This window comes from Brienomyrus brachyistius, chromosome 18, assembly GCF_023856365.1.
Source record: "Brienomyrus brachyistius isolate T26 chromosome 18, BBRACH_0.4, whole genome shotgun sequence".
NCBI classification, from domain to species: domain Eukaryota; kingdom Metazoa; phylum Chordata; class Actinopteri; order Osteoglossiformes; family Mormyridae; genus Brienomyrus; species Brienomyrus brachyistius.
The window spans coordinates 19,469,171-19,492,798 of NC_064550.1; the positions used below are offsets into that span (position 1 = coordinate 19,469,171).

The 23,628-nt window shown below is 48.0% G+C and overlaps 2 protein-coding genes across 3 annotated transcripts; one reads left to right on the top strand and one right to left on the bottom strand.

Moving 5' to 3' along the window:
* Positions 1-1,537: 1,537 nt before the first annotated feature.
* Positions 1,538-6,521, top strand: c1qtnf5 (C1q and TNF related 5). Of its 2 annotated transcripts, XM_048984344.1 has the most exons (5): positions 1,538-1,676; positions 2,971-3,063; positions 3,203-3,318; positions 5,395-5,623; positions 5,767-6,521. In XM_048984344.1, the coding sequence occupies exons 4-5, from the start codon at positions 5,404-5,406 to the stop codon at positions 6,288-6,290; spliced, it is 744 nt and encodes a 247-aa protein (XP_048840301.1). In that variant the 5' UTR covers positions 1,538-1,676; positions 2,971-3,063; positions 3,203-3,318; positions 5,395-5,403; the 3' UTR covers positions 6,291-6,521. The 2 variants fall into 2 exon arrangements, with proteins under 2 accessions (XP_048840301.1, XP_048840300.1); XM_048984343.1 differs by lacking the exon at positions 1,538-1,676 and having other exon boundaries at positions 2,902-3,063.
* A 10,423-nt stretch (positions 6,522-16,944) lies between these two features.
* Positions 16,945-19,702, bottom strand: rnf26 (ring finger protein 26). Its single transcript, XM_048984318.1, has one exon. The coding sequence runs from the start codon at positions 18,395-18,397 to the stop codon at positions 17,057-17,059; it is 1,341 nt and encodes a 446-aa protein (XP_048840275.1). The 5' UTR covers positions 18,398-19,702; the 3' UTR covers positions 16,945-17,056.
* Between the last annotated feature and the right edge of the window lie 3,926 nt (positions 19,703-23,628).

The window sequence follows — 23,628 nt, forward strand, 5'->3', positions numbered from 1 at the left end:
CATCTTGGGGGCGGCATGGTGGTGCAGTGGTTAGCACTGTTGCCTCACACCTCTGGGCCCCGGGTTCGAGTCTCCGCCTGGGTTCCATGTGTGTGGAGTTTGCATGTTCTTCCCATGTCATTGTGGGGTTTCCTCCAGGTACTCCGGTTTCCCCCCACAGTCCAAAAACATGCTGAGACTAATTGGAGTTGCTAAATTGCCCGCAGGAGTGCATGTGTGTATGTGAATGGTGTGTGAGTGTGCCCTGCGATGGGCTGGCCCCCCATCCTGGGTTGTTCCCTGCCTCGTGCCCATTGCTTCCGGGATAGGCTCCGGACCCCCCGCGACCCAGTAGGATAAGTGGTTTGGAAAATGGATGGATGATGGATAGATAGTATCCATCTTTAATATCTGCACCATTCTATTTGAATGAATACAGAGCTTGTGTGGGTTTGATTTGCTGTGAAAATAGTGGCATTTTTCTTTGTTTAGGTCTTTTAAAAAGCAGCAGCTTTGGTTTGGGCTTTTTAAACTAAAGTAACCCCCCATCCCCCCCCCCCCAGCATCATAGCTACCAGTTCCAGTGTCCTGGAGGTCACTGAGTCACTGAAAATACATGTTGTGAAATATCTGTGATGATTCGGTTTGCAGTAATCAGCAATGTGTGTGTGACAGAGAGAGAGAGTGGGGGAGAGAGAGAGAGAGTGGGAGAGTGAGAGAGAGTGAGAGAGAGAGGGAGAGTGAGAGAGAGTGAGAGAGAGAGGGAGAGTGGGAGAGAGAGGGAGAGTGGGAGAGAGAGAGGGAGAGTGAGAGAGTGGGAGAGTGGGAGAGGGAGAGTGAGAGAGTGGGAGAGAGAGAGGGAGAGAGTGGGAGAGAGAGGGAGAGTGAGAGAGTGGGAGAGAGAGAGGGAGAGTGAGAGGGAGAGAGTGGGAGTGAGAGGGAGAGTGAGAGGGAGCGTGAGACCACCACATTACAGAGATCCTGAGGGTAAACTTTGCTAAAAGTAACTGAAAGTTTGTGTTTTTCTGTGTGTGGAGCAGCAAAGGTTCCCCCTCCAGCATTGGACTCTGTTTTTTGCCAGTATGACCAATTAAAGGGAAAACCCACTTCTGCCTGCAAGTAAAGAAATGTGCCCAGTGCCTGGTCCTTTAATAAAACATTAAAGGGACGCTCGTTATCTGCCCAGAGTTTGTCCTTAAGAAACCTGCTGCTGATACAGTCAAGAGGGCAGCAGACCCCCCCTGCTAATGAGCTGACTAGGCTTTCCCTCTGTCGGGTGCTGCATAGGGCCTGAGATTTCTAGAGGGATCTGGCAACAGTTAGGCAACCTGCGGTTTGGCTGATGTTTGGGATAACGTGGGCTGGAGCAGAAGAGCCCCCCCACCAAGAACCAAAACTTACAGTCTTCTGCTGACAGGTCCAAACATCCCAGTTCTGGACAAATTCCTTGAGACACACCCTGTACCAGATGGTCTCGCATAAAACTCCTGGGCAGTAGAATCGCAGCCTGTATAGAACTCCCCCCGCCCCACCCACATCGGCCACTTCTCGTCTTTGCTGTGCCCTCTCAGCGACACAGCAAATTAAGCCCAATTTCCTCAAGCCTCTGAGACCGACTCCCAGGGATTCAGGGTTTGAGACCCGGAACTTCGGAGAAGCAGAGCTTTACATTTCCCCGCGCTCCTCTGATGACCCAGGTAAGGTGATTGCAGGGTAATGGACAGCGGTGGATCCACAGTGGTACCGGTCCCAGCTGAAAGCTGGTTGGGCCCAGAGTGCTGCCTTCCTTGTCACTCACCGATTTAAGGCATCTCATTGGCTAATGATATGGGTGACCCCTTTAACGCCCCTGGCTGTCCGTGTCAAGCTGACAACCGTCTGTGCAGTTGCTCTTATTTTGTCTCTTAGAAACACTTCCTCCAGCAGACGTCTTTTCATCCGACTTGTTTCAAATCGCTGAATTCTTAGACGATTGCCTAATGCCCTGTTGGATTGTCTCATTATGAGCAGCAGGGCTGTGATTCTCCCTTCACCAGGGCGTGTTCATTTCAGGTTCCCAGCAAAGGCCAACGGTGTTTATATAAGGTTATGGTTTGATAAGAATGTTAATAAAGGAAAAAAAATGAATTCCTCCCTGAGGCCAGGACAATGTGAATGTTTTTAAAATACGATTCATAATTCAAGGATTTTTTTTGATGGTGGTTAAGATGTCATTTTTCACAACTGTTTCATACTTTCGTCTTCGAAACGTGAGGGCTGTGGTCTCTGTTTCTGCTATTCTGGTTTAACCTTTTTTTCTATGGAAATCACTAGATCTCTCTCAGATGCACAATGCATTCCTGGACACATTGCCTGCAGCCACACCTTTTTAAGTTTTCAAAGGAACAGAAACCCATCCTTTTATGCGAGAAGGTAGCGGGCAGAATTCTCTCCGGTGGAATTCTGGGAGAGTCACTGTCTGAGGCGTTTGGATTGGCCAGGCTCTCGAGCAATACTGAGACCTTCCAGCTGAGCCTGTTTGTTTAGCTCTAGTATCCAAAGAACAGCCAGGAATGACAGCATCCCCAGATCATGTGGCCAACGATCCTCCATCTCTCTGGCTTGCCCTCTGTTTTCACTCTGGAGAATTTTTCCAGGATGAATCAAACTCTGCCGGCTGCACCATCTCCTTACCTCTTCACTCTCCGCACCTTCTACTTCAGGCACGTCTTCTCCAGATCTTGGTTACTGGTTTGCACTTCTCTCGCTTTGTGGCCTCACTTTAATCCCATTTCCAGATCAAGATGGATGCTTTGTTTTGATTTTTCCCCTCTTTTATTCCCCATGCAAATTCTCTGGATGATACTAAGTTTGCTACTTCCCCTCCCTCTCTCCTACATTCTCTGCCCCCTCCCTTTTTCCCAGTCCACCTCCCACCCCCATCCCTAATTGGCTTTCATCGCCATTTCCTTCCAAGCACACAGAGTTTTCTTTTTCTTTCCCTGTCCAAAGGCAGCCGAGAAGGAGGTTGCTTCTTCTGGCCGAGACGTCCGTCTCACCGTGGGACCTCGAACCGGTGAACCTTGTGGCAGGGGAACATCCTGGGTGCGTCCTCCACCCCGCTAGGTCTTTGCAGCCTGAGAACCCAGTGCGGTAGAGGGGAAGTAGACCAAGGAAGATCTAACGAGGGAGAGGAGAAGCTCTCGCCATCTGGACACATGTTGACTTTGTGTTGTACACGCAGGACCACCGAGGTGGGAGCAGGCGTTCAGGACCGACGTCCCCGCAGCACTGCAGGAGTCACGCGCATCAGCCATTCTGCATTTCCTGCAACTTGCTGCTCCTGCACTTCCTCTTCAGGTACCCTAACTGCAGTTCCCAGAACCATGACTCATATTCTTTATCTTGTCTATCGGAGTTCAGCTATGCTATGAAGAAAACACTATCATTTACATACCTGCTACACAAACCGACGGACAGTCAAAATATTGCGACTCGTTCTCTGCGTGTCAGCGTCAGTGTAGTTACGGGGTTTTGCCGGTGCAGAGTGTTATTCCTTCATGGTATAAACACATAGTGCATTTATACCACGTGTGCAGAGATGTTTAGTCAGATGATCAGTCGAGACCACATGCAGGTGTTTTAGGAAGAGCAGATGTTCAAGGAAACATCCTTATAAGAGTGGAAACTTCTAGAGAACAAGCTAGAGGCTCCTCAAAGACTGGTTATGTCTTTGAGATCTGCTGTGGTGTTTTGGATGATGTTTGTACAATTTGTTCAACAAGAGACCAGGAGCTTCTGCTCTCAGTCTGCTTTCGCCCGAGGCTCTGCGTGGATGTCTTTTGCTGAGCTGTGAACTCTCGTCCTGGCGCTGGGCCAGGGGATCTGCGCAGCCGTGCGGAAAGCTGCAGACGCTGTGAGCGCATGGGGGCGGGGGCAGGCGCACAAGGTCTGCTTACACACAGAATTGCTGTTTAGCAGAAAACAAAATTGTGTTTACTAACATTTAGACCGTGCATTGGCCTGCCACTACACTGAAGGTATAAAGCAGTAAAGTATTTTTTTGAGTGAGGCCTCAGATACAACAAATCTCTTTTTTCAAGTCTTCTTATACTGGGAGGGGTAACTGGTCCCTGGAGGAATAGTCACTTGGGAGCTGCAACTAGTGGGTAGGTTTCCAGTAAGTACTACTCCCCCCTCCCCAAAAAAGACTTCCTTTTGCTCTGTAGCGGTGTCTGCCAGAGTTCAAAGGAGGGAGGAGAAGGTAGGACTATTGGAATGAAATAAAAATTCTACCCCCACCTCTCCTACTTTACTCTCGCAACAAAGGGGGGGCAGCTGATGTGGTTTATGTCAATATGAGCCGTCAGCACTTTCTGCTCTTAGCCTTAATGCCAAACCTCGCTCTTTTTTAACGAGCGTGTGAGAGCCCAGCTCATTTACGGTCCGACATAAACTTCAGAGAGTGAATTATGAGAAACAGACACAGCTGGGACTCTGTGGGTTAGGGTGTAGTGAGACTCCCCCCCCCCCCCATACCCCGAGGGGCCTAGGGCAAGTCTACCAGGACCCCCAGCTCTTGGCCAACTTTCCGACATCTCTCCAGCACTCCTGGGAATTTTATTGTTGGACCACAGACGCTCCAGCTGTGGACCGCGCTGCTAATCTCAGCTTGATGACTTTGGCCTGGTCGATCCAGGAAGATCCCTGAGGTGCGTATCCCCATATCGGGAAGATTCAGATCATGTGTCCCAGGGTAATCAGTCCCCGACGGGGTGCCATTAGCAGACCTCCTTGATGTTTGTCTCACCGGCACAGCAAAAGGCAGGATCACACGCACTGCGCCATCTGCTGCCCCGTGCAGAGGAAAGTTCCAGGGTTTATAAGGAGCCAGAGAACAGCCCCAGCTGCTGCCCGGTTGCAGCCCTTAAATGGCATGTCTGACAAATCTGGTTCGCATTCTTCTTACCTGTTTTTAATTCATTTTCCCAGAAATGTTTTTGTCAGCGTTTCGCTGGCAAGGAATAAAGTTATCCATAACTTCACGCGCGAGTTCTCCTAAGTAGTTCTCCGAAGCTGCTGTGCAGACATGGGACTTTGCGTTCGGCGGCACAGGCTCTGCGGGCTGCAGACCTCCAGCTGTGGTGTCCAGTTCTCCCTGCGTCTGTCTGGGTTTCCTCAGAGTAACCAGGCTTCTGGCTTATGGTCCAAAGACACGGTTTAGGTGACTTGGCACCTCTGAGTTGCCCATATTGTGTGCTTTTTGGGTGTTTGTCCTGCAGTGGGCTGGCATCCTGTTCGGTGTTTCTCTTTCTGCTTCTTCTGCTTTCTGGCTTATTAGAAGGATGGATGGATGGATGGATGGAGGGAACAGATTAGAGTAAATTTTTCACACACACTGATAGCTGACCTTATTGTGTCTCCATCCAATCCAAGGGCTCCGCCATGGCCTCCCTCAGTCTGTGGGCTGTTCTCCTCGTCTTCCTGATCAACTCCTCCAGTCAACTCGAGGACAACAAGATCCCCAGCCTGTGCACCGGGCAGCCTGGGATCCCAGGATCCCCCGGGGGTCACGGCAGCCCCGGCCAGCCTGGCAGAGACGGGCGGGATGGTCGGGACGCCGCTCCCGGGGAGAAGGGAGAAAGGGGTGACAGAGGAGAGCCAGGTCCGCCGCCCGTCTTTTCCGGCCTTTTCAGATTATAGCTGTAGTTTCCGTGACAGATCTAGATCTCGCTTGTCTAATCTAGCTGATAAGAGGGGGCCAGATTCATGCAGCCATTTCTGTTGATCTGCTCTAAACTTTTGCAGGGGTTTCGGGCGAGAGAGGTTACAGCGGCGACCGAGGAAGCCCAGGAGAGAAGGGCGAGCGGGGCGAGCCTGGGGAGTGCGCCGTGGCCCCCAAGTCGGCGTTCAGCGCCAAGTTGTCCGAGACGCGCAGCGCACCGGTGCCTGTAGATGGCGCCGTTGTGTTCGACACGCCGCTCTTGAACGAGCAGGGCGACTACAACGTGGAGACGGGCCGCTTCACGTGCCGGGTGCCGGGGGTGTATTATTTCACCGTGCACGCCACTGTGTACCGCGCCAGCCTCCAGTTCGACCTAATGAAGAATGGCCATGTGGTGGCGTCCTTCTTCCAGTTCTACGGCAATTGGCCCAAACCGGCCTCGCTTTCCGGTGGCTCCCTGCTACACCTGGTGCCTGGCGACCAGGTTTGGGTCCAAATGGCCCTGCAAGAGTTCAGCGGCTTCTACTCCAGCTCTAAGACGGACAGCACCTTCACGGGCTTCCTGGTGTACTCGGACTGGAAGAACTCCGCTGTGTTTGCCATATAGGCGACGTCACTCGCATGTACGCAACACGTTTGCGAACAGACTGGAAGCGCTTGAAGAAATGTATTGATAAAAAACACATGCACGCACACACACACACACTCTCTCGTTCCCACGACTCATGCTATAGGTGTTGTACATGTTTAGCTGCTTAGCAAATGCACAGCTCATTTAGTCAGTCGGATATTTCACTGCAACGACACTTTTATGTAAAATAAACCACCAAAGGTTTAACAGCGGAGCCATTGGCTTTTTAGTCCCGATTCCAGTTCCTTAACTGCTATAGCAGCTGCTGCCTTTCCATGCAAAAATGAGCATATTTGACAGCTGGGAGTCACGTGACAGGAAGTCAAAGATCGTCAAGCAGAGCAGTGGTTAAATTCCAGACTGCATCTGACACTTAGATTCCCTTCCAATCATCCCTAAAACATCCAGCGAAGGTTTGGCTCTCACCTGCAGAGTCTCTGCGATGCAAAGGCATGCCATCATCCTCACCACATCAGCGTTGCTTTTCAGTGTTCTTGAGGCACACAGGAAATGCGGTTTTAACCGCAGGGGCCGGTCCTGCTGTCTGGTGAGATGGTGATCTCACAAGGCACCAGTCCATCGGCAGTGGGCCAGGGCTGACCTCATGGCCACAAGGTGTCAGACTCCACCTTTAGCTCCCTCCGTGTGACACAAGGACTTGGACGCCACCCTTTGGGCTTTAAAGGTATAGCACACACACATACTGGCAAATGTGATTCAGTGCTGTGTACGTTAACAACCTCTGACACCTTTACACGCAGCTTATTTATATACATGTATATGTATACAGATGCTCCTCAGCTTATGATGACAGTATGTTCAGATGAATCCATGAATCCCCGACCAGCAAGGCACCACTGAGGTACCCTGAGCAAGGTACCGCCCCCAAGCACTGCTCCCCGGGTGCTGAATTAGCTGCCCCCTGCTATGTCACATTGTCACATATGGGTTAAAGGCAGAGGACACATTTCGCTGTTGCGCACTGTGTGCTGTGGTGTGTGAACAATGACCACTGATCACTAAATTCTAATTCTAATTGTAGCTTGAAAATATCTTCGAATATGAATCTCATATGATACAATGTGCTATGAAACACTCGGACATTTAGTAGTTATAATGTGTTTGGGAAACTTTGGGTTAGAAAGCCAAAAAAACATTGCATGATACATTGTTCAACGCTGTATGAGATGTTAATGCTGGAAATCACTACAGGCTGAAATTTGTGGGTGCCTGGATGCTGTCATCGCCCACAATCAGTAGAATGTATCGTAGGGCATAACGTTAAGGAACCAATCAAAACTCAAAGGTTGATAAATCCTGAATGTGTTTCACTATCATGCCATCATTAAGTCTAAACATTACATCACAAAGCGAGTAACATCTGTACACACACCAGGCCTGTGAATGTATTCTCCACCTAAAATACTCAGCAGCTGTTATCCACGGGTCAGCTATTAAGCACAAGTCTCCATATAGAGACAGGGCAGCCATGCCGTTGCCTTAAATCTGAAATTAAGCTGTTGGCGTTCTGCTTTTACTGTTTGTCGACAGGATACATCAATCCTCCGTCCGTATCTCACAAGTCAATCGAGCACAAAAAGTCAACCCTAACCCTAACCCTAATTTAATATTTTTCTCTGCTCAGTGTGATGCCTCTAATTGGCCTATAGGTGACATTCCCCTGTAAACAATCTCTTGATCTCTTGCTAGGAAGCTGGATCTGTGGAGATCAGCGTGCTGCTCTTCTAGGTCAATTTGTTTAAATTGTATGACCTCACATCCTGAAGGAACTTGGTAACACCTCACTTCCTGTCCGGAGCAGTGCAGCTCAGTGCTGGTGAGAGCAGATACTGCGCCCATTTGGCCTGTGCCTACAGACAGGGTGCCCGCCATTACATCATTGTTCTTTGGCCTGAGCATCGTAGGCTGGTATTTGTACATTTTCCGCCAGGCCTCACCCTGAGGTCTGACCTGGCTTTTAATGCCGTCATCAGCCACCTTCTCCCTGGTACCGCTCACTGCTAAAAGAGTCACGGAAATTCGCTTTGAAAGAAAGTGGTTTCAATTCCCTACGTCAGTGTTTCCCAGTCTGGTCCTTGCGGACCCACAGGCAGTCCATGTTTTCGTTCCCTACCAGGAGCTAGGAGGGAGCAAAAATATGGACTGTCTGGCAAGCAGTTCGGAGGGAGCAAAAACATGGACTGTCTGACAAGGAGTTCGGAGGGAGCAAAAACATGGACTGTCTGGCAAGGAGTTCGGAGGGAGCAAAAACATGGACTGTCTGGCAAGGAGTTCCGAGAGAGCAAAAACATGGACTGGATTTGGGTCCCCGAGGACCAGATTGGGAAATACTGCCCTACATCTATCCAGAAACGTAACCACACACTCAGTGGTTCCGACTGTGGAGGATGAAAATGGAAAAATGACCAGTCACATGATTCTGCTAAATTATGCACCATGATCTGTCACCTCGCATCCTGTTGCATGAACGTTAAAAAGATCTGAGGTAGTAGCCTGATTATTCATTAGCTTACTCTGTGTGACCCGTAATACCAGGTGTAATGGCCTGGTAGCCATAACAAACGATTACACGCCTGTATTACAAAATGTTCCACAATGATACTTTTCTTAAGTATGTCATTCTTAGGTAATATAGTAATTCATTAACAATTAAACAATAAAGTCTCAGATGAAATGTTATTTTGTGGAGCCAGATTGCTTGGTTGACCTTTAACGGTTGTGAACAGACTCAGGAAACGCGCCGATAAAACGTCTGCGTTTTATAACGGTACATTGGGGTTTCGTTTGCGTTGGTCCTCGAGAAGAAAAATAATCCCTGTTAGCATGGAGATCCCAAACTGTCCAGTAGGGGGCAGAAATGTCACAGCATTCACTAATCCTTTGTTTACAAAGTTCCCGTTAGAACCTAAGGTATCGCCATGATACTGTCTAATAACTTCATCAGTCTTGATTATCGTGTAGCATCATTTTGGAATAAGGTGGTTTAACTGCTTTATTCAGTTAAGTATATGAACAGAAAATGAACAATATTTTACATATCCAATAACATTCAGGGGATTTGATTTGCATCATTCAGTATAATGATATAATTGTTTAAAATATAATCTTAAACAGTGCAACACACTAACTAGACTCATTCATTTAACATAAGCTGGGGGAGTACAGAAGTGGTGATCTTTAACTAGTTACTTGATTTACTCAGAGAAGATTATAGCCTTGGGGCGGCATGGTGGTGCAGTGGTTAGCACTGTTGCCTCACATCTCTGGGACCCGGGTTCGAGTCTCCGCCTGGGTCACATGTGTGCGGAGTTTGCATGTTCTTCCCATGTCGTTGTGGGGTTTCCTCCGGGTACTCTGGTCCCCCCCCCCCCCAATCCAAAAACATGCTGAGGCTAATTGGAGTTGCTAAATTGCCCGTTGGTGTACATGTATGAGTGAATGGTGTGTGAGTGTGCCCTGCGATGGGCTGGCCCCCCATCCTGGGTTGTTCCCTGCCTCGTGCCCATTGCTTCTGGACCTGTAGGCTCCGGACCCCCTGTGACCCAGTAGGATAAGCAGTTTGGAAAATGGATGAATGAAGATTATATCCTTGTATTTTATTTCAAAATTTGAGGTCCTGAAACATTGAGGGGTGTATGAGCTCCCTGTATGTGTGTGTGTGTGTGAGTGTGTGTCTGTGTGACAGATCGCTTCTTTGGCTCATGGCACTGAAATGGAATGTGTATCATTTAGCCTTACAGAAACTGACCCCCCCCCCCCCCCATTCCTCTCGGGGACATATTCAGGGCAAGTCCATGACTGATGAAAAACATTCTGTACAGGAGCAGCCAAAATTGGAGCTGTCGCTCTGTGTGTTTAGTCAGCACCGAAATGATGATTTTCAGATGAGGGATTTGCGTTGCTTTTCCTGGAATCAGCTCCTGTTTTGTCTTATTTCAGCGGCCATGTCTAACATTCTCAAGTTCGCCCTCGGCTTTCAGAGTCAGCAAGGTTTCTGGGAATCTCTCTGAATTATTTTTTGAAATTCAAACTGATTTTTTCATGCGAGAGGATGTAGGGGCAACTTACACAGCATTAAACATAAATATGTAATTAAATGGGCCACACAACAAAGTCAGCAGGAAAGTACAGTAGAAGCATTTACTTTGAAACATAAAACCTACCCCATTCCCCAGCTCTCTCACTGGCTGCCCTCAAAGTAAAACATTTAAAGAGGCATTAAATTAAATTTACATTTGAGAAGTTACCCAATTATGCAAGTAATCCTGCAAGGAATACAAACAGAAGAAAATGATCAGATTTGTTGACTGGGGGCCTGTATCACGAAGTGAGAATTAGCTAGATAGCTTTTCAGATTTATGGTACCCTAGTTTATAAGAACTTTATCACTATTCACTTATATCTAGCCCAGGCTACCTTAATTAAATCCGACAAGTTACCTTGCAAACCCGCAAACCCAGCTTGGCGATACACGGCCCTGCAATAACCTGGTAAAGTGAAACCAGATTAGATTATAAAAACATAACATTTTATAAGTATAAACCAGCGTGTTTTCCGTAAGTTCTGATCCAGTACAGGTAGCAATGAGATCAAGATTCCAGAGAATTCAAAAGATCTTTATTGCCAGCCCATCTATATATATTATCGGGATGAAATATTGTCTCCCTGAGCCCCAAGGTGCTACACTAACACATTAATGATATATTATGACATAATAAGATTTACACATTGACTAAACTACTTAATTCACATAATATATTTACACAGTGATATGGTACTTGCTGTACAAGATATACTTCAAAATGGACGCAAACACAATGCATGACAACTCAATGACAAAAGTACAGACGCTGCTTTGCAGCTTTTGTCCTGGTCCAAAACATACAACTGTCCAGTTAGGACCATTTAGAGTCCTTAGTTCACCCACATCGCAGATCTTTAGCTGCTGGAGAGACCTGGACTACCTGAAGGTCACCCGGCCACTGTGCGTTTTAATGAGAAAAGTCAGAGAACGTCACGTTATTCGCTCGATGCCGTCTGAGAGAGGGTGTGGCGCAGTGCAAGGCCGTGAGTGGCCCCTTATTTCCCAAAGGTCACGGTTGTCACCGCACGCAACGTGTTGACTGAGGCTTGCTGCCCAGGGCACAAGGCAGCCCTTTCAGCCCAGCAAATGCCCCATAAAACCCCCCATTGTGTCAAGAAGGCACTCAGGAAGTGGGGGCAATGCCGACGGCCCCCGCGGTCTCCTGCGATACGGCACGCGGATGCCACGCCCACCAGGGTGCCGCTCGTCCTTCAAGGGATCCTGATCGCCTGCTGGCATGCATGTGGCACTCGGGGGTGGGGGGGGCATCCCCCTTCTCAAAATGACGACAACAAGGGCGGCGTGGCCGATGGGAAGCGCGTTTCTCGCAAGACCGTCGTTCAAAGTCAGCAAAGTGAGAGAGGGAGGGGCCGGCATCGGCGCTCAGCCCTTCTTCTGACACTTTCTCACTGATTCCTGCTGTTCTTATTCACCTGCACCCCCCCCCCCCCTCAGAACAATTCTCTGCTGGCAGCAGGGGCTGCTACGGGCTGTGATTGGTGATGCAGTGATTAAAGATGGCTGGGGTGTCTGTAGAGGGCTGGGGAGGCTGGTCTGTAGCAGCTCATCTCTGTACTATGGTTCTGCCTCTTTCATGTGACTCATTAGCAGGGAAACCCAACCAGCGGTCCCCCCCCAAGCAAGCTGGAAGATGTGGGTGGTGGCTAGAAATGGACCGCCCACTGTCCGACCCCCGCCTCCCCCTTATTTATCCTCAGAGACCACAGACACACTGAAAGAGGTTTTCAAGTATGCGATCTCCATATCTGCCATGGATAGAAACTAAATATGTGAGGTGATGATAGACACCGAGACAAAGGCGCAAAGGAGACGTCTATGGATATAGATGCGGAGACGTTTAGATTGAAACAGGGCCAGGAATTGCCCCAGAAAGGCAGACATATTTCTTCTTGGGGTGTCTGTATTTCCCAGAATCCTTCACTCCTTCTGTATGAGGAATTCCAAGCTTCAAATATTATTGCAACAACAAATCTGAACAAAAACAACAAAGAGTCCAGTAAATTACGTTCCTTAGGTTTCTCTAAGGCTCTCTAAGGGTTATCAGCTTTGACAGTCACTATAACAGCTACCCACACCAAAGCCGCTGAGAAGGTCGACCACTCAGACTGTGAGAAGCATCTCGACCTTGTTATGTGATCAGGAGCTCTGACACTCTAACATCTGTCAGCAGAAGGACTGGAATGACCCAAAACGTAGCTTAGGGATTATGTAAACAAATGAATTATTGAGTTGCTCTATTGATCTGAACAGGGGACATCCTCCCCGCTGCTTCCTTCTGGGACTCCTCTCTGTCATCGTTCTGGAACTTTCCGACAAGGCCTTCTGTGACGCGGTGGCCGTTTAGCCACGTTTAATTGTATCAGTGTGAGAAGCCGCTTTGGCTCCTGTTTTGGCTGCCAAACAAATTAAGATTCGCTTGATGTAACTGTTAGAGGTAATTAGCAGAGCTGGGGGAGCAAAGCTTTGCCGTAAGCTGGTATTCTGTTGAGGTCCAGGCTGAGCACCAGGGGGGTTCAACTCCAAGGACCCTCCGGGGAGCCAGAGGGCGACCTTTGGATCACAGTTTACGATAAAAGGATGGTAGTTCATACAAGGTCTCCCAGTGCTGAGACCAAGGTCCCTGCAGAAAGATGGACTGTGACAGGACTGTGACAGGACTGTGACAGGACTGTGACAGGACTGTGACGTCATCACTGCTCTGCTGTGAATCGTTCTCTGGCACAGTTTGGCTGCGATAAATGCAGAGCTGACAGAGCAAGACTGCGCAAATTCTAGAGACACTTACCCATGAGTGGAGGTGATTGGTCATGGAAATATCAATCTGGTTGGTGGGTCATTTTGTATTTCTGTTGGGACATTCATGGGTTTTAACAATAAAACTGTATTCAAAGAGGTATGTGTTTGAAGAACAATGAATTCCTGAAATATATGATATTGTCACTCACAAATATGGGTAAAACTCTGACTTGTAACTGGAGTAGAATATGATATTTTTATGCATATATTGGATATATATATACACAAAGAATTCAAATTTAGAATGGACCAAACCCTGGATGTTCCAGCACTCAGCCACATTTATTAAGTAATAATTTTGTACAGTTGGATGTAAATATCAATCTCTTCCCGTAGCGTTTTGACTACTGTATAATAAAAGGTACAACAGCAGTGTCCATCCAGATGTCAGCTGTTCATTGTTCAGAGCTGGTAAATGATTCTGCTTGCCGTGATCTGGTTCTGAGGGACCCAGGTCTGGTAGATGTTGCTTGTGGACGACCGTGACTCATTTCCATGGTCCTGGGGCAGAGGAGGTGGGATGTAGGGGTGGGGCATGGTCCTGACGCAGCGGGTTGCCACGGGAGACAGCTGGCGACAGATTGCCCAGATCTTGTGTGGCGGCCCATTAGAGTGGGGGGTGGCGAGTCTGACGTAGCGGTAGCCCAGCTGGTGGGCTGGCGGGACAGTCTCATGGAACAAAGCCTCATGCTGAGTGACTCTGGTCCTGCGTGCGTCTTTAATGTACATGATACACAGAAGTGCTCCGTGAAGTTTAGGAGGATTAATAATCCAGCGTTTGCTTCTTGATAGATGCTTTTCCCAGCACAGACAGAGACGTCTCAAGGTGACGAACGCTTAGATGTGACATGAACAAGGGTGTATACAGGGGCGTAGTCACTGGCCTCCACTGAAAGCTGATTGGTCCGCAGACTGCCCCCCTCACTTGTCACTCATCGATTCAAAAACACGTTATTGGTTAATGAAAAGGCCGGTCCCTGTTATGACCCTTTAAAAAAAATCCTAGAATTTCCCCTTGATCTGAACAAAAACAAATCCCCCCACCCCCCTGCTGTTTGTGAAATTAGAGAAGAACGTGATGGTGCCACGGCAACATTATGTCTGCTGGGGGGGGGGTGCTGTGTGAGCTCCGCAGATTGGAGCCATGCTGAGTTCAAGAGGCCTTGTCACAGCATTGAGGAGTCCCGGGCTGGAAGTAGCAGAGATGTTGGGGGGCTTTATGTCCCAGCTGTCGGGTCCCAGCCAATGTGGGATGCCCTGTCTTCTCACACCCCCTGCTGGCCGGTTACTCCCCCAAGCCCCACCGGTCCTGCCCCTCCCAGCCCTTACCCACAGCCTGCCAGACAGGTGCTGTCGGGGGCTTCTTATCAGAGCTCAGAACTGTGGGCTTAATCAGCAAAACCCTGCTTGATTATTAATCCATTTACACACCAGAGCCACGGCAAACCCCCCAGCACTAACAAAAGACCCCCGGCCCATTTAATGTCAAGTATGTGTACCAAGATTATATATTTTTTTGGGGGTCAGAAACAGGCTGAAACGCCTACGGTGGGTGGGATCACAGGGTGCTGTCAATCACTGACAGAATAAATTCAATTGGTCCCTATAAAGGAAAGTAATTAGTAGGCCTGTGATTGGCACTACAATTCCAGCCAGCCCTGCCCCACCTCTGGTATATTACTATTAAATTCCATTAAAAATGATCTTGTTATTGTAATAATTGCCCTATGGGGGCAGTGTGTGGCTCAGTGGGTTAGATTTGCTATGCCTGTAATCAGAAGGTCACCGGTTCAAATCTCAAGGTCATTAGGGTTGTGTTGTTCACCATTTATGCATGAAATGTAAAGGTACCCAGTGATTCACGTTCACAAACACACACACACAAATTCTAAGAAACATAAAAGGACATTTATTGCGTATCTGCAAAACACATTCGCCACAATGACATTAGGTTAACTTTACATGGGTAAGATTTTCAATACCCCCCCCCCCCCAGCCCCCCAACTCTGCCTTTGGAAACAGGCTCTTTAAGTATTTAGGAAAAAAATCCTCCCAAGGTCGTGGATAGATCCCAACCAGCTTAAAAAATGTCCCCCCCCCCCCCAAAGAGTTACCTATATCTGAAATACATGGAATGTTCTGGACTACCAAAGGATTATCTAGCATAGAACCAACCAGGATCCGCACGTCAGAGATAATAAAAAACACTTGGATAGATTTTTATTTAAAGCTTTGCTCCTGAAATCCTTGTCAGCCATGAAAGAGTTTGATGTTTATGCGTGCAAATTGTCATTTGGGCTACGATGTCAAAGCAGCACCCAGAAAGAGATGCAGGATTTTACTGACTGGGGCTTTGATACGCTGCCCCCTGCTGGAAGTGTGACACATTGACAGGAGGTAAAAAGAGGGGAGGGAAGTAGAAAGACAGAATTTTAAAACACTGCTGTAGTCGGTTTGCTGACCCCTGTGGCATTAGATGGCATCAAATGTAACTTTGAAATTTGTTCCTTTCAAAACAAAAAAAAAGATCAGAATGTTTCTTAAATTTCATAACAAAGAATTTCATGCGACTGCAAATTTTTGAGCCAGACGGTTTCGGAGGAAGGCTAATGTCTGTTTCTTTGACCAGCACAGAGTCAGATGTGTCATTCCTGACCCCTAACACTGAGAATGTCTTTTCCGCAGCTATGATGTTCTGTATACATAGTGTTAATGCTTACAAGCTTACTGAGTTTACTTTACAGTCTTATTCCAGTGTTTATATGTTATGTAGCTTTGCAGGGCATCCTCTGGAAAGGCCGGACACGCAACCCAACAACTGGATGTGATATGCGATAAAAAAACTGGCCAGGAGCAAGACAAAAAAAAAGTGTTTTATCAAACAAATGGAAGACAACGTGGACACTGAGAGCAGCAGTAGAGGACAATGGGGCCCAGCTTTCAAGGCTACCGCCAACAGGTAAGGCAAGTGAGACGAGTCTCACCGCAAACAAGCTACAAGAAAGCAAATGTTTGCCTTCTCCTACTCGACGTCCAGCAAGTCAAACCGAACAAGAACCGTAAGCCAGTCCTGGGGCGACATCTCCCCCAAGAGAGAAAAACTCAGAAAGTCCATCCATTTGCAAAACTACTCCAAGTCAGTTTTGACGAACCAACAGGCGATGAGCCCAACACTTGCACTCTTAAGTACACTTAATAAGAGTATTCAGATACACATAAATGGATGCAGCCACTTATCTTGAACCGAAAACAGACTTGGCCTTAAAATAATGGTCCTGCTTCTATCATTAGAAGTTAAGTCCTTCTATCTGGCTTCGGTCCATTAATCACGCAGAACCAACAAAGTAACGAAGTTTTTAAAAAAATAACAACAGACATTTAATCAAAAAACACATTAAACGGCTGAGATGAACACCTTGCACTCCAGTGGTGCCTCAGTAACACTGCTAGAGGGGAAAAACAAATATATAAGGAAGTGCAGTCTATCATCGGGAACTGAAATGAAGTTCAATCCGTCTCCTTGGCACCAGTACTTCCTGACAGATAAACACTGGTGCGGCCAAAGTGGGCTCGGTGTAGTGAGGTTGCTAGGCAGACCAAGCCTGAACGCTGAGCTTCCCGAACATCAAATGCGGGCTGCATCTGGCACCCATAAACCAAAAAGTAACCAAAGAAACGCTGCAGGCAAAATCCCGGTGAGAGACACATGTACTCCTGTCAAATCACAGGTTAGCGCAGGAACTACTTAGCATAGCAGTTTAGCCCTGCAAGCATCTTCAGACAGGAATTCGATTCACACTTGCACTTGCCAGCGCTCCCCTCAGAGGTAGACATCCATGGTATGCAGGATGGCATGCCGGCAGAGGGGGCAGCTGTGCTGGTGGGCGGCCTGCTGTAGCAGGATGTCAGCACAGCCACGGCACAGGCACAGGTGGCGGCATGGCAGCAGCAGCACAGTCTTGACGCAGTCCTGGCAGATCACGCATTTCTTGCGCTCCTCGTGCTCCTTCAGCAGTGTGAGCAGGCTGGCGGCCGAATCGGTATGTAGAGGCGTGTTCTGAGCCTCCGAGTGCCTGTCCTTACCGGGGGGGCCCAAGGGGGAGTCCGAAGAACTATGGCCTGGTGGCAGGACCTGTGGCACCGCGCCGTCTCCGCCTTCCTGTCCTGATTGGTCCATGGGGAACTGGGTGTTGCCAGCCAGGCTGTCGGCCGACTCTGGGTTCGGTGGGTCTCTGTTGCTCCCCCCTCGGTCACCCCCGGAAGTCTGTGGCATCCTCGCCCCCAGCGGACTGTCCTGCCAGGGCGTCCGTTGCCAAACGGTCACCTCTAGGGTGGCCTGTGCCCGTTCCAGCGCCAACAAGTAGAGTCGGTAGAGCGCCCTCTGCAGGCGGCGCATGGGGGGCACGTTGTTGGCTCCAAGGCGGACTGGCCCGGGGCACAAGTAGATGGTGGTCACTGTGACGACGGCAGTGGTGAGCAGCAGGCCGTAGGCGTTGAGCAGGAAGACAGTGGCCAGGATGTGGCCGAGGGAGCTCAGGAACTCCAGGGCCAGCTGGCAAGGGGTCCAGAGCAGGACAGAGGTGCCCACCAGACTGCTGTGCAGGAACGTGAGCAGGGTGATGCTGAGTTCCAGTGCCTCCTGCAGGGGCCCCGACACTGCGTCCCAGGCACTGGCTACGGCCGCCAGGCAGTTCTGTGTGCCGATGAGCAGCAGGTTGACCACGGTGTTGACCAGGTAGAGCAGGAGGCTGAGCAGGATGCTGCAGGCTTCCCACGCCTGCCGTAGTACGGAGTGCCCCGACAGCAGCCCGCGATGCAGTAGCTCCCGGGCCCGCAGCAGAACATGTGACAGCAGATGGCCCAACATCTTGCAGCTCTCCGACACACCGCCCAGCATCTGCAGCAATCCGGACAGCAGCTGCAGGGAGCCCTGGGCCACGCTGGTCATCCCCTCAGACGCAGTGAGCGCACAGAAGAGCATCAGGTTCCAGCACCCAGCTGCTGAGCTGCTCAGCAAGGCGGGCAGACCGTGCAGGAGGCAGAGGAGGCCAGCAAATAGCCGGAACAGAGAGGTGATAATCCACAGATTCACATCCAACAGAAGGCACAGGACGTCCAGACATTTCCGAAAAGCGCAAAACACAAAGTAAATCATACCCATTTTATTTTGGCCCTATTCAGTTAACAGTGAAGACGGAGGAGTTTCACTTTAGAACGTCTCCGTGGGGTTTAGTTAAGGCGTCTTGCATGGGTGTGCACTATTGTGAATCCGCAGCACAGCAACACTATCATGTCCGAGCGGTGAAAGAATCAGTTACACAGCCGTCAAATGATGATGATACGGCAAACATTTTACCATATTATGTGACTTTTAATGCTGTTTCTAGAAGACCCCCCTACATGGCATTGTAGTGTAACGGTCCAGGCGGCGAACAGTCACTTGTTTACATCCGAATTCCCTGCGAGCTGAAGACGTTACCTATAGCAAAGGCGTGCACGTTCATTTGTGAAACCGGCACGGCGAAAGTTTATTAAAACAACAACATAAAAAAACCCAAACAAGCTGCCAGCTGACGGGCTAGCTTAGGCACAACAGACTGCAATCGGACACATGAAACCAATCAGCCGATTTAAATCACGCGTCAGCGACAGGCATTATGTATTATTATCGATATTATTATTAATATTATTTCCTCAGGTCGCAGAGCGCAGGATAAAGTTAATGCTATCCTCCCTTAATGTTGCCATGTTTCTTCTTTACGCCCAAAAGAGGCTACAGAGTTGATGATCGAATTCGTGCATTTCAAGCAGACGAGAGCAATCGAGCGCAGATCTGGAAACGATTGTAGTGTTTTGCGTGGATTTTAGGGAGTATAGATTGGATGTGTGCCTTCTGCGCTGTTTTTAATATACTCATAATGTAGCACTTTCAGTGTTATTTACCTTAATTGTGTTTGACACAGCTTAGAAGGAATCTTGCCCGATAGGTCAGTACCGAATGTCCGTTTTTATACATTTAAAGTTGCTTTAAATTACGGCTTACTGTGACGAAACCAAACAACGAATACAAATCAGAAATTCAATAAGAAACAAAAGTATTGATTTATAAGTGAATGTGAGATAACGTGGCGAGCAGACAAAGGGCAGTAGGTGGGGCAGAATGCAAAAAATCATTGTGTAATAATCATTGTTTTAAACGTATTTCTTGCAGTATTGGAGGGAGCCCGATGCGTGACGCTTTAGATTACCTGGTATGTTTTAGGAATGAAAAAGATAAGTGTTACCAAATTAAGTGTATAACGTGCAATCTGATTCACCTGATTATATGTGAAAGGAAACCGTGTAAAATTCTACAAACCTTTCCAAGGCAAACTGTGATCTTGTATTGGCCTGTTTAACTCCTTTGGCGGATTATAATTTAATTGCGCAGTTTCAAAGAAATTGCAGTCGCACGTTTACATGCAGACACAGATCCTAGCGCCATCGGGTCAGGTTAAATCTTAAAGTAAGATAAAATCTTTGCAGCTCTGGTTAGTGTTCCGCTGGCTGGGTGGGGTTTGTCACACCGAGGTATGAGAAGTGCATCCGAAGTGCTCGGTTGTCCATCTGGGTAAGATGATCCTGTGACTGAAGATGCATACCTTTTGAAAGGATCTGGGCTATTGTACTTTTCATTTGTATTCTTATTTGGACAGAATTCAGTTTTATGTTCTGTACATCGGGTCTGATTTGCATCAGTCTCCCTTTTATTCTGGTTCTCCTGAGACTCACTGACAGTCTGTTTGTGCTCCCGTACAAAACCGGAGGCTTTGCGGCGTGGGCTGTTTGCCACAGAGTATCCAGATGTGCTTAGTCTTGTTCATATCTTGAATTTAGTCATTAAGTAGACATTTTTGATCTAGTGCAAAGTAGAGTCTTCGGGGTACTTTTACACTTTGCCTTTTTTCCGTATATGTGAGGATATTTTACTGAATAGAAAGTCATGTTCGTATTATGTTTCGTAATGTAATATCGAGGACCATCCTGCGAGTTGAACTTGCAACCTCATGGCTGCTGGGGTAATTTCTCATCAGTTAGATCATGCGGATCATTCTCCCTGATCTCAGAGTCAGGTGCCGGAAAGCAGCAGCCAGTGCCGCTGTTTCGTCACCTGACAGTGACGGGCTGACTTCGTTTCCCCCTCCAGCCAAAAATGAAATGCTGTGCTGTACATCATTTCGCTTTCCCGTAGAGCCTTGGGGCGGGGTCATTTCAGCCCCCTTAGATTGACAGAGCTGCGCAGTTATGCAGACAGGTAAAGCAGATGCAGACAGGTTTGCCCCGTCCACCTGAGGCTGAGCCGCAGAGACTGATGCTATCATCCCTGGAAAACACTTCCAGACTTTCCATTTTTTGGCATACCTCGACAGGAATGCACACAGATCCAAATGCATTTAACCATCATCTCCCCCATCTGACTGGTTAAAATATACACAAGTACATTTATAGTTGGCTTATCACTGGTTTATTCTGTTATTTGTTTTAAACTTATTAGTTTTTTTTTTTTACCGACCTTGCAAAATTTTTAAGGCACAAAATCCAGACTGAATGTCACCAGCGAGAGGGTGGAGGTGTGATGTTGTGCGATGCTGCTTCTGCCTGAGGGTGGCTGGGTTTCAGTAGGCAGTGACGGATGACTTTATTTCCTTGCTAATTTATTTGGCTCGGGCTTCACACCCTCTGCCTTAACCCCCTTGTACTCTTCCCCTCTCCTGCTCGTTCTTTTGCCTGCGGCATTTTCTCACATGTTCGGAATTGGTGGCTTGGGAGAACGTAGGACAGACAAGAAGGATGGAAGCATTAAAAAAAAAGTACATTTACCTCCAGCCGCATGTTGTAATTGTCACGCCGCGTTTGGTTTGTGTAGCTTAATTTTGTCTGAACTGGTTCATGCAAATGTGTCCGGTGGTGCCCCTAATCTGTTTTTAATGGTAACTGCATGCAAATTAGAACAAACTTACAAGCACGTCCGCACACCACTATCACATATGCGCACAGTGCATTGTGGGTGATCTTCCCGAGCTTCTTGGCACTCTGAGCAGTAAGTTGATCTATGTGTTCACAATGGAGAAAAGACAAAAGGATGAGTGTACAAACATCAGTGCCTTTATTTTATGTGCTGTGTCACCATGATGAAGTGATCTGTAGTCTTTTCAGATAACTGTCCGTTAATGTCACTAGCGGATATTGAGTATCACTGGTGGTTCATAAGTAGCCTTCGGACTGAAAGCAAAATATGAGAGACTTTGATTTTGTAACTTGCCCCTAGGTTTGTATGGAAGCTTCAGAAAATCGGGTGATTTTTCCACCCCACATTGGTTACCAGTCACCACCGACAGACTTGCCCTATCAGTTATGGGCGGCATGTGCGTAGCTGCTGTGCCCCAGTTGGAAAGAGCAGGCTTTTGTGTCCCGTCCTGTGAAATGAAATTACAACGCGGTCTTGCCCTCATGTTCCTGGCAGACTGGTCAGAGGCGGAATGCTCTGCTAGGTGTTGCCCTCAAACAAACACCTGGCACTAGGCTGGGCACTCCAGAGTGGGTACCCCACCCCTTTCTGAAACCTCTACCCATTTTCCCACAATCCCTGCTTTAAAGATGACATCATTAGACAGTGTTAACTGTAAAAAGAGCCACTCCTGATGTTCGCCTACTTCAGGCATTTTTGTGCCTCTGTTTCTCCTGTCAGATGTTATATCTAGCTTTATTTACTGCTAATTGGTAGCAATCTTCTCTTTGAATTGTTTTGTCACTTTTAGCGTCAGATATATCAGATATAGGACCGTTTTGGACCCAGAAATGAGTTTATCGGCCTCATTCCTTGAGGGCCACTTAGCTTGAAGAATGTCTGGAGATAGCGGTATCGAATTTCACGTACTCTGTGCTTTTCTCTGCTTTTCCTTTGTTATTTCACTGGTCCTTTCCACTGACAGCTGCTCTCTCTCCCCCTCTCTCTCTCTCTCTCTCTCTCTCTCTCTCATGCTCTCTCTCTTTGCCCCCCCACCCCCCACCCCACAGCTGCCATCTTCCCTCAGCCCCCATGTCTAGAACTGGCACAGCCCAGCTTTGAAATCTGTTTGCCGCCCCCACCCCCCCCCCCCCCACCCCCCAGACACCCTCCCCCAGTCCCTCTAGATCCGCCTTTTCTGCTGTTTGAGTGGGACGAGATAATACGCTGAGAACCGGTTTTCCACCTGAGAAAGTAGGCGTCCGAAATCTGCCCGGGAAACACGAGGCCGCTTTACGTGGAAGCGATTATGCAGTTAAGGGATCGCTATGCATTCTTAATTTTTGTAGCCCAGTCCGCGGCTCAAAGGGGCCAGTCAACATGAATCCAATCATCTCGCCTGAAACTGAAAGGCTGTTTTCATGACTTGTTTATCTTACTGTCAGACGACTGTAACTAATGGCTTCTACCCTCCAGCTGTCAAATCACTAAATATCCCAACAGCAGTTATAATTTAACACTCTCATCTTACACATGCACCGCACACTTTATATGAGCTATACCGCACATCTCTGTTTTATTTTCTTTCCTGGCCCTTTTCTTTCTTTTTCAGTATCACTTTATATTCCCTATTCATTGTATGTTTTTTTGTTTTGTTCTTTTATCGATATGATTACAGTACTTTTATTATGGCAGAGTTGATCACCTTTCATTTCACTGCTAATCGTAGTCTGACTGTATACCTTGAATCCTTGAGAGGGTCTGAAATTGATTGGTATGGTCTGTGTTGACTGGAAGGTGCCATGTGACACTCGGCTGAGGAATATATATATATATATATATATGTGTGTGTGTGTGTGTGTGTGTGTGTGTGTGTGTGTGTGTGTGTGTGTGCAGCTTCCTAACCTTTGTTCCCACATAAAACACCAAATTGTAGCAGTATCCTGAAGTACCTGAGATACCCACAGCTTTGGGAACCATTGTCCTCTGTAAGTAGTGGCTAAATCTTTCAGTAGAGATGCCTAGAGGCCCCCCCCCTCCCAAGCTCCTACACCTGCCCCCCCTCCCCGGTCTTCAAGACTTCCAGAGACAATACAGGATTGTGGTTTCTGTGTTTACTGCCCGTCTTTAATGTCAAGCCCCTCCAGTTATGTGCAGTGATGTAAACACCTTCTGACATCATCTACTGAGCTGCCGGGGATGAAGAGCACTCAATAAAGATGGAGCTCTCACTGTTTAATGGGATTTTAGGGGTGAGGTCCCAGGGTGGTGTTAGTAAACATTTTAGAAGGGCTTCATAACCCTCTAGAGGGCACTGGGGAGGGGGGGGGAGGGGGGCAAATCTGCTCTCCATTCATTGAAAGACAGTATTCACCCAGAAGTGTTTTCTAATAAGTGAATTGGGA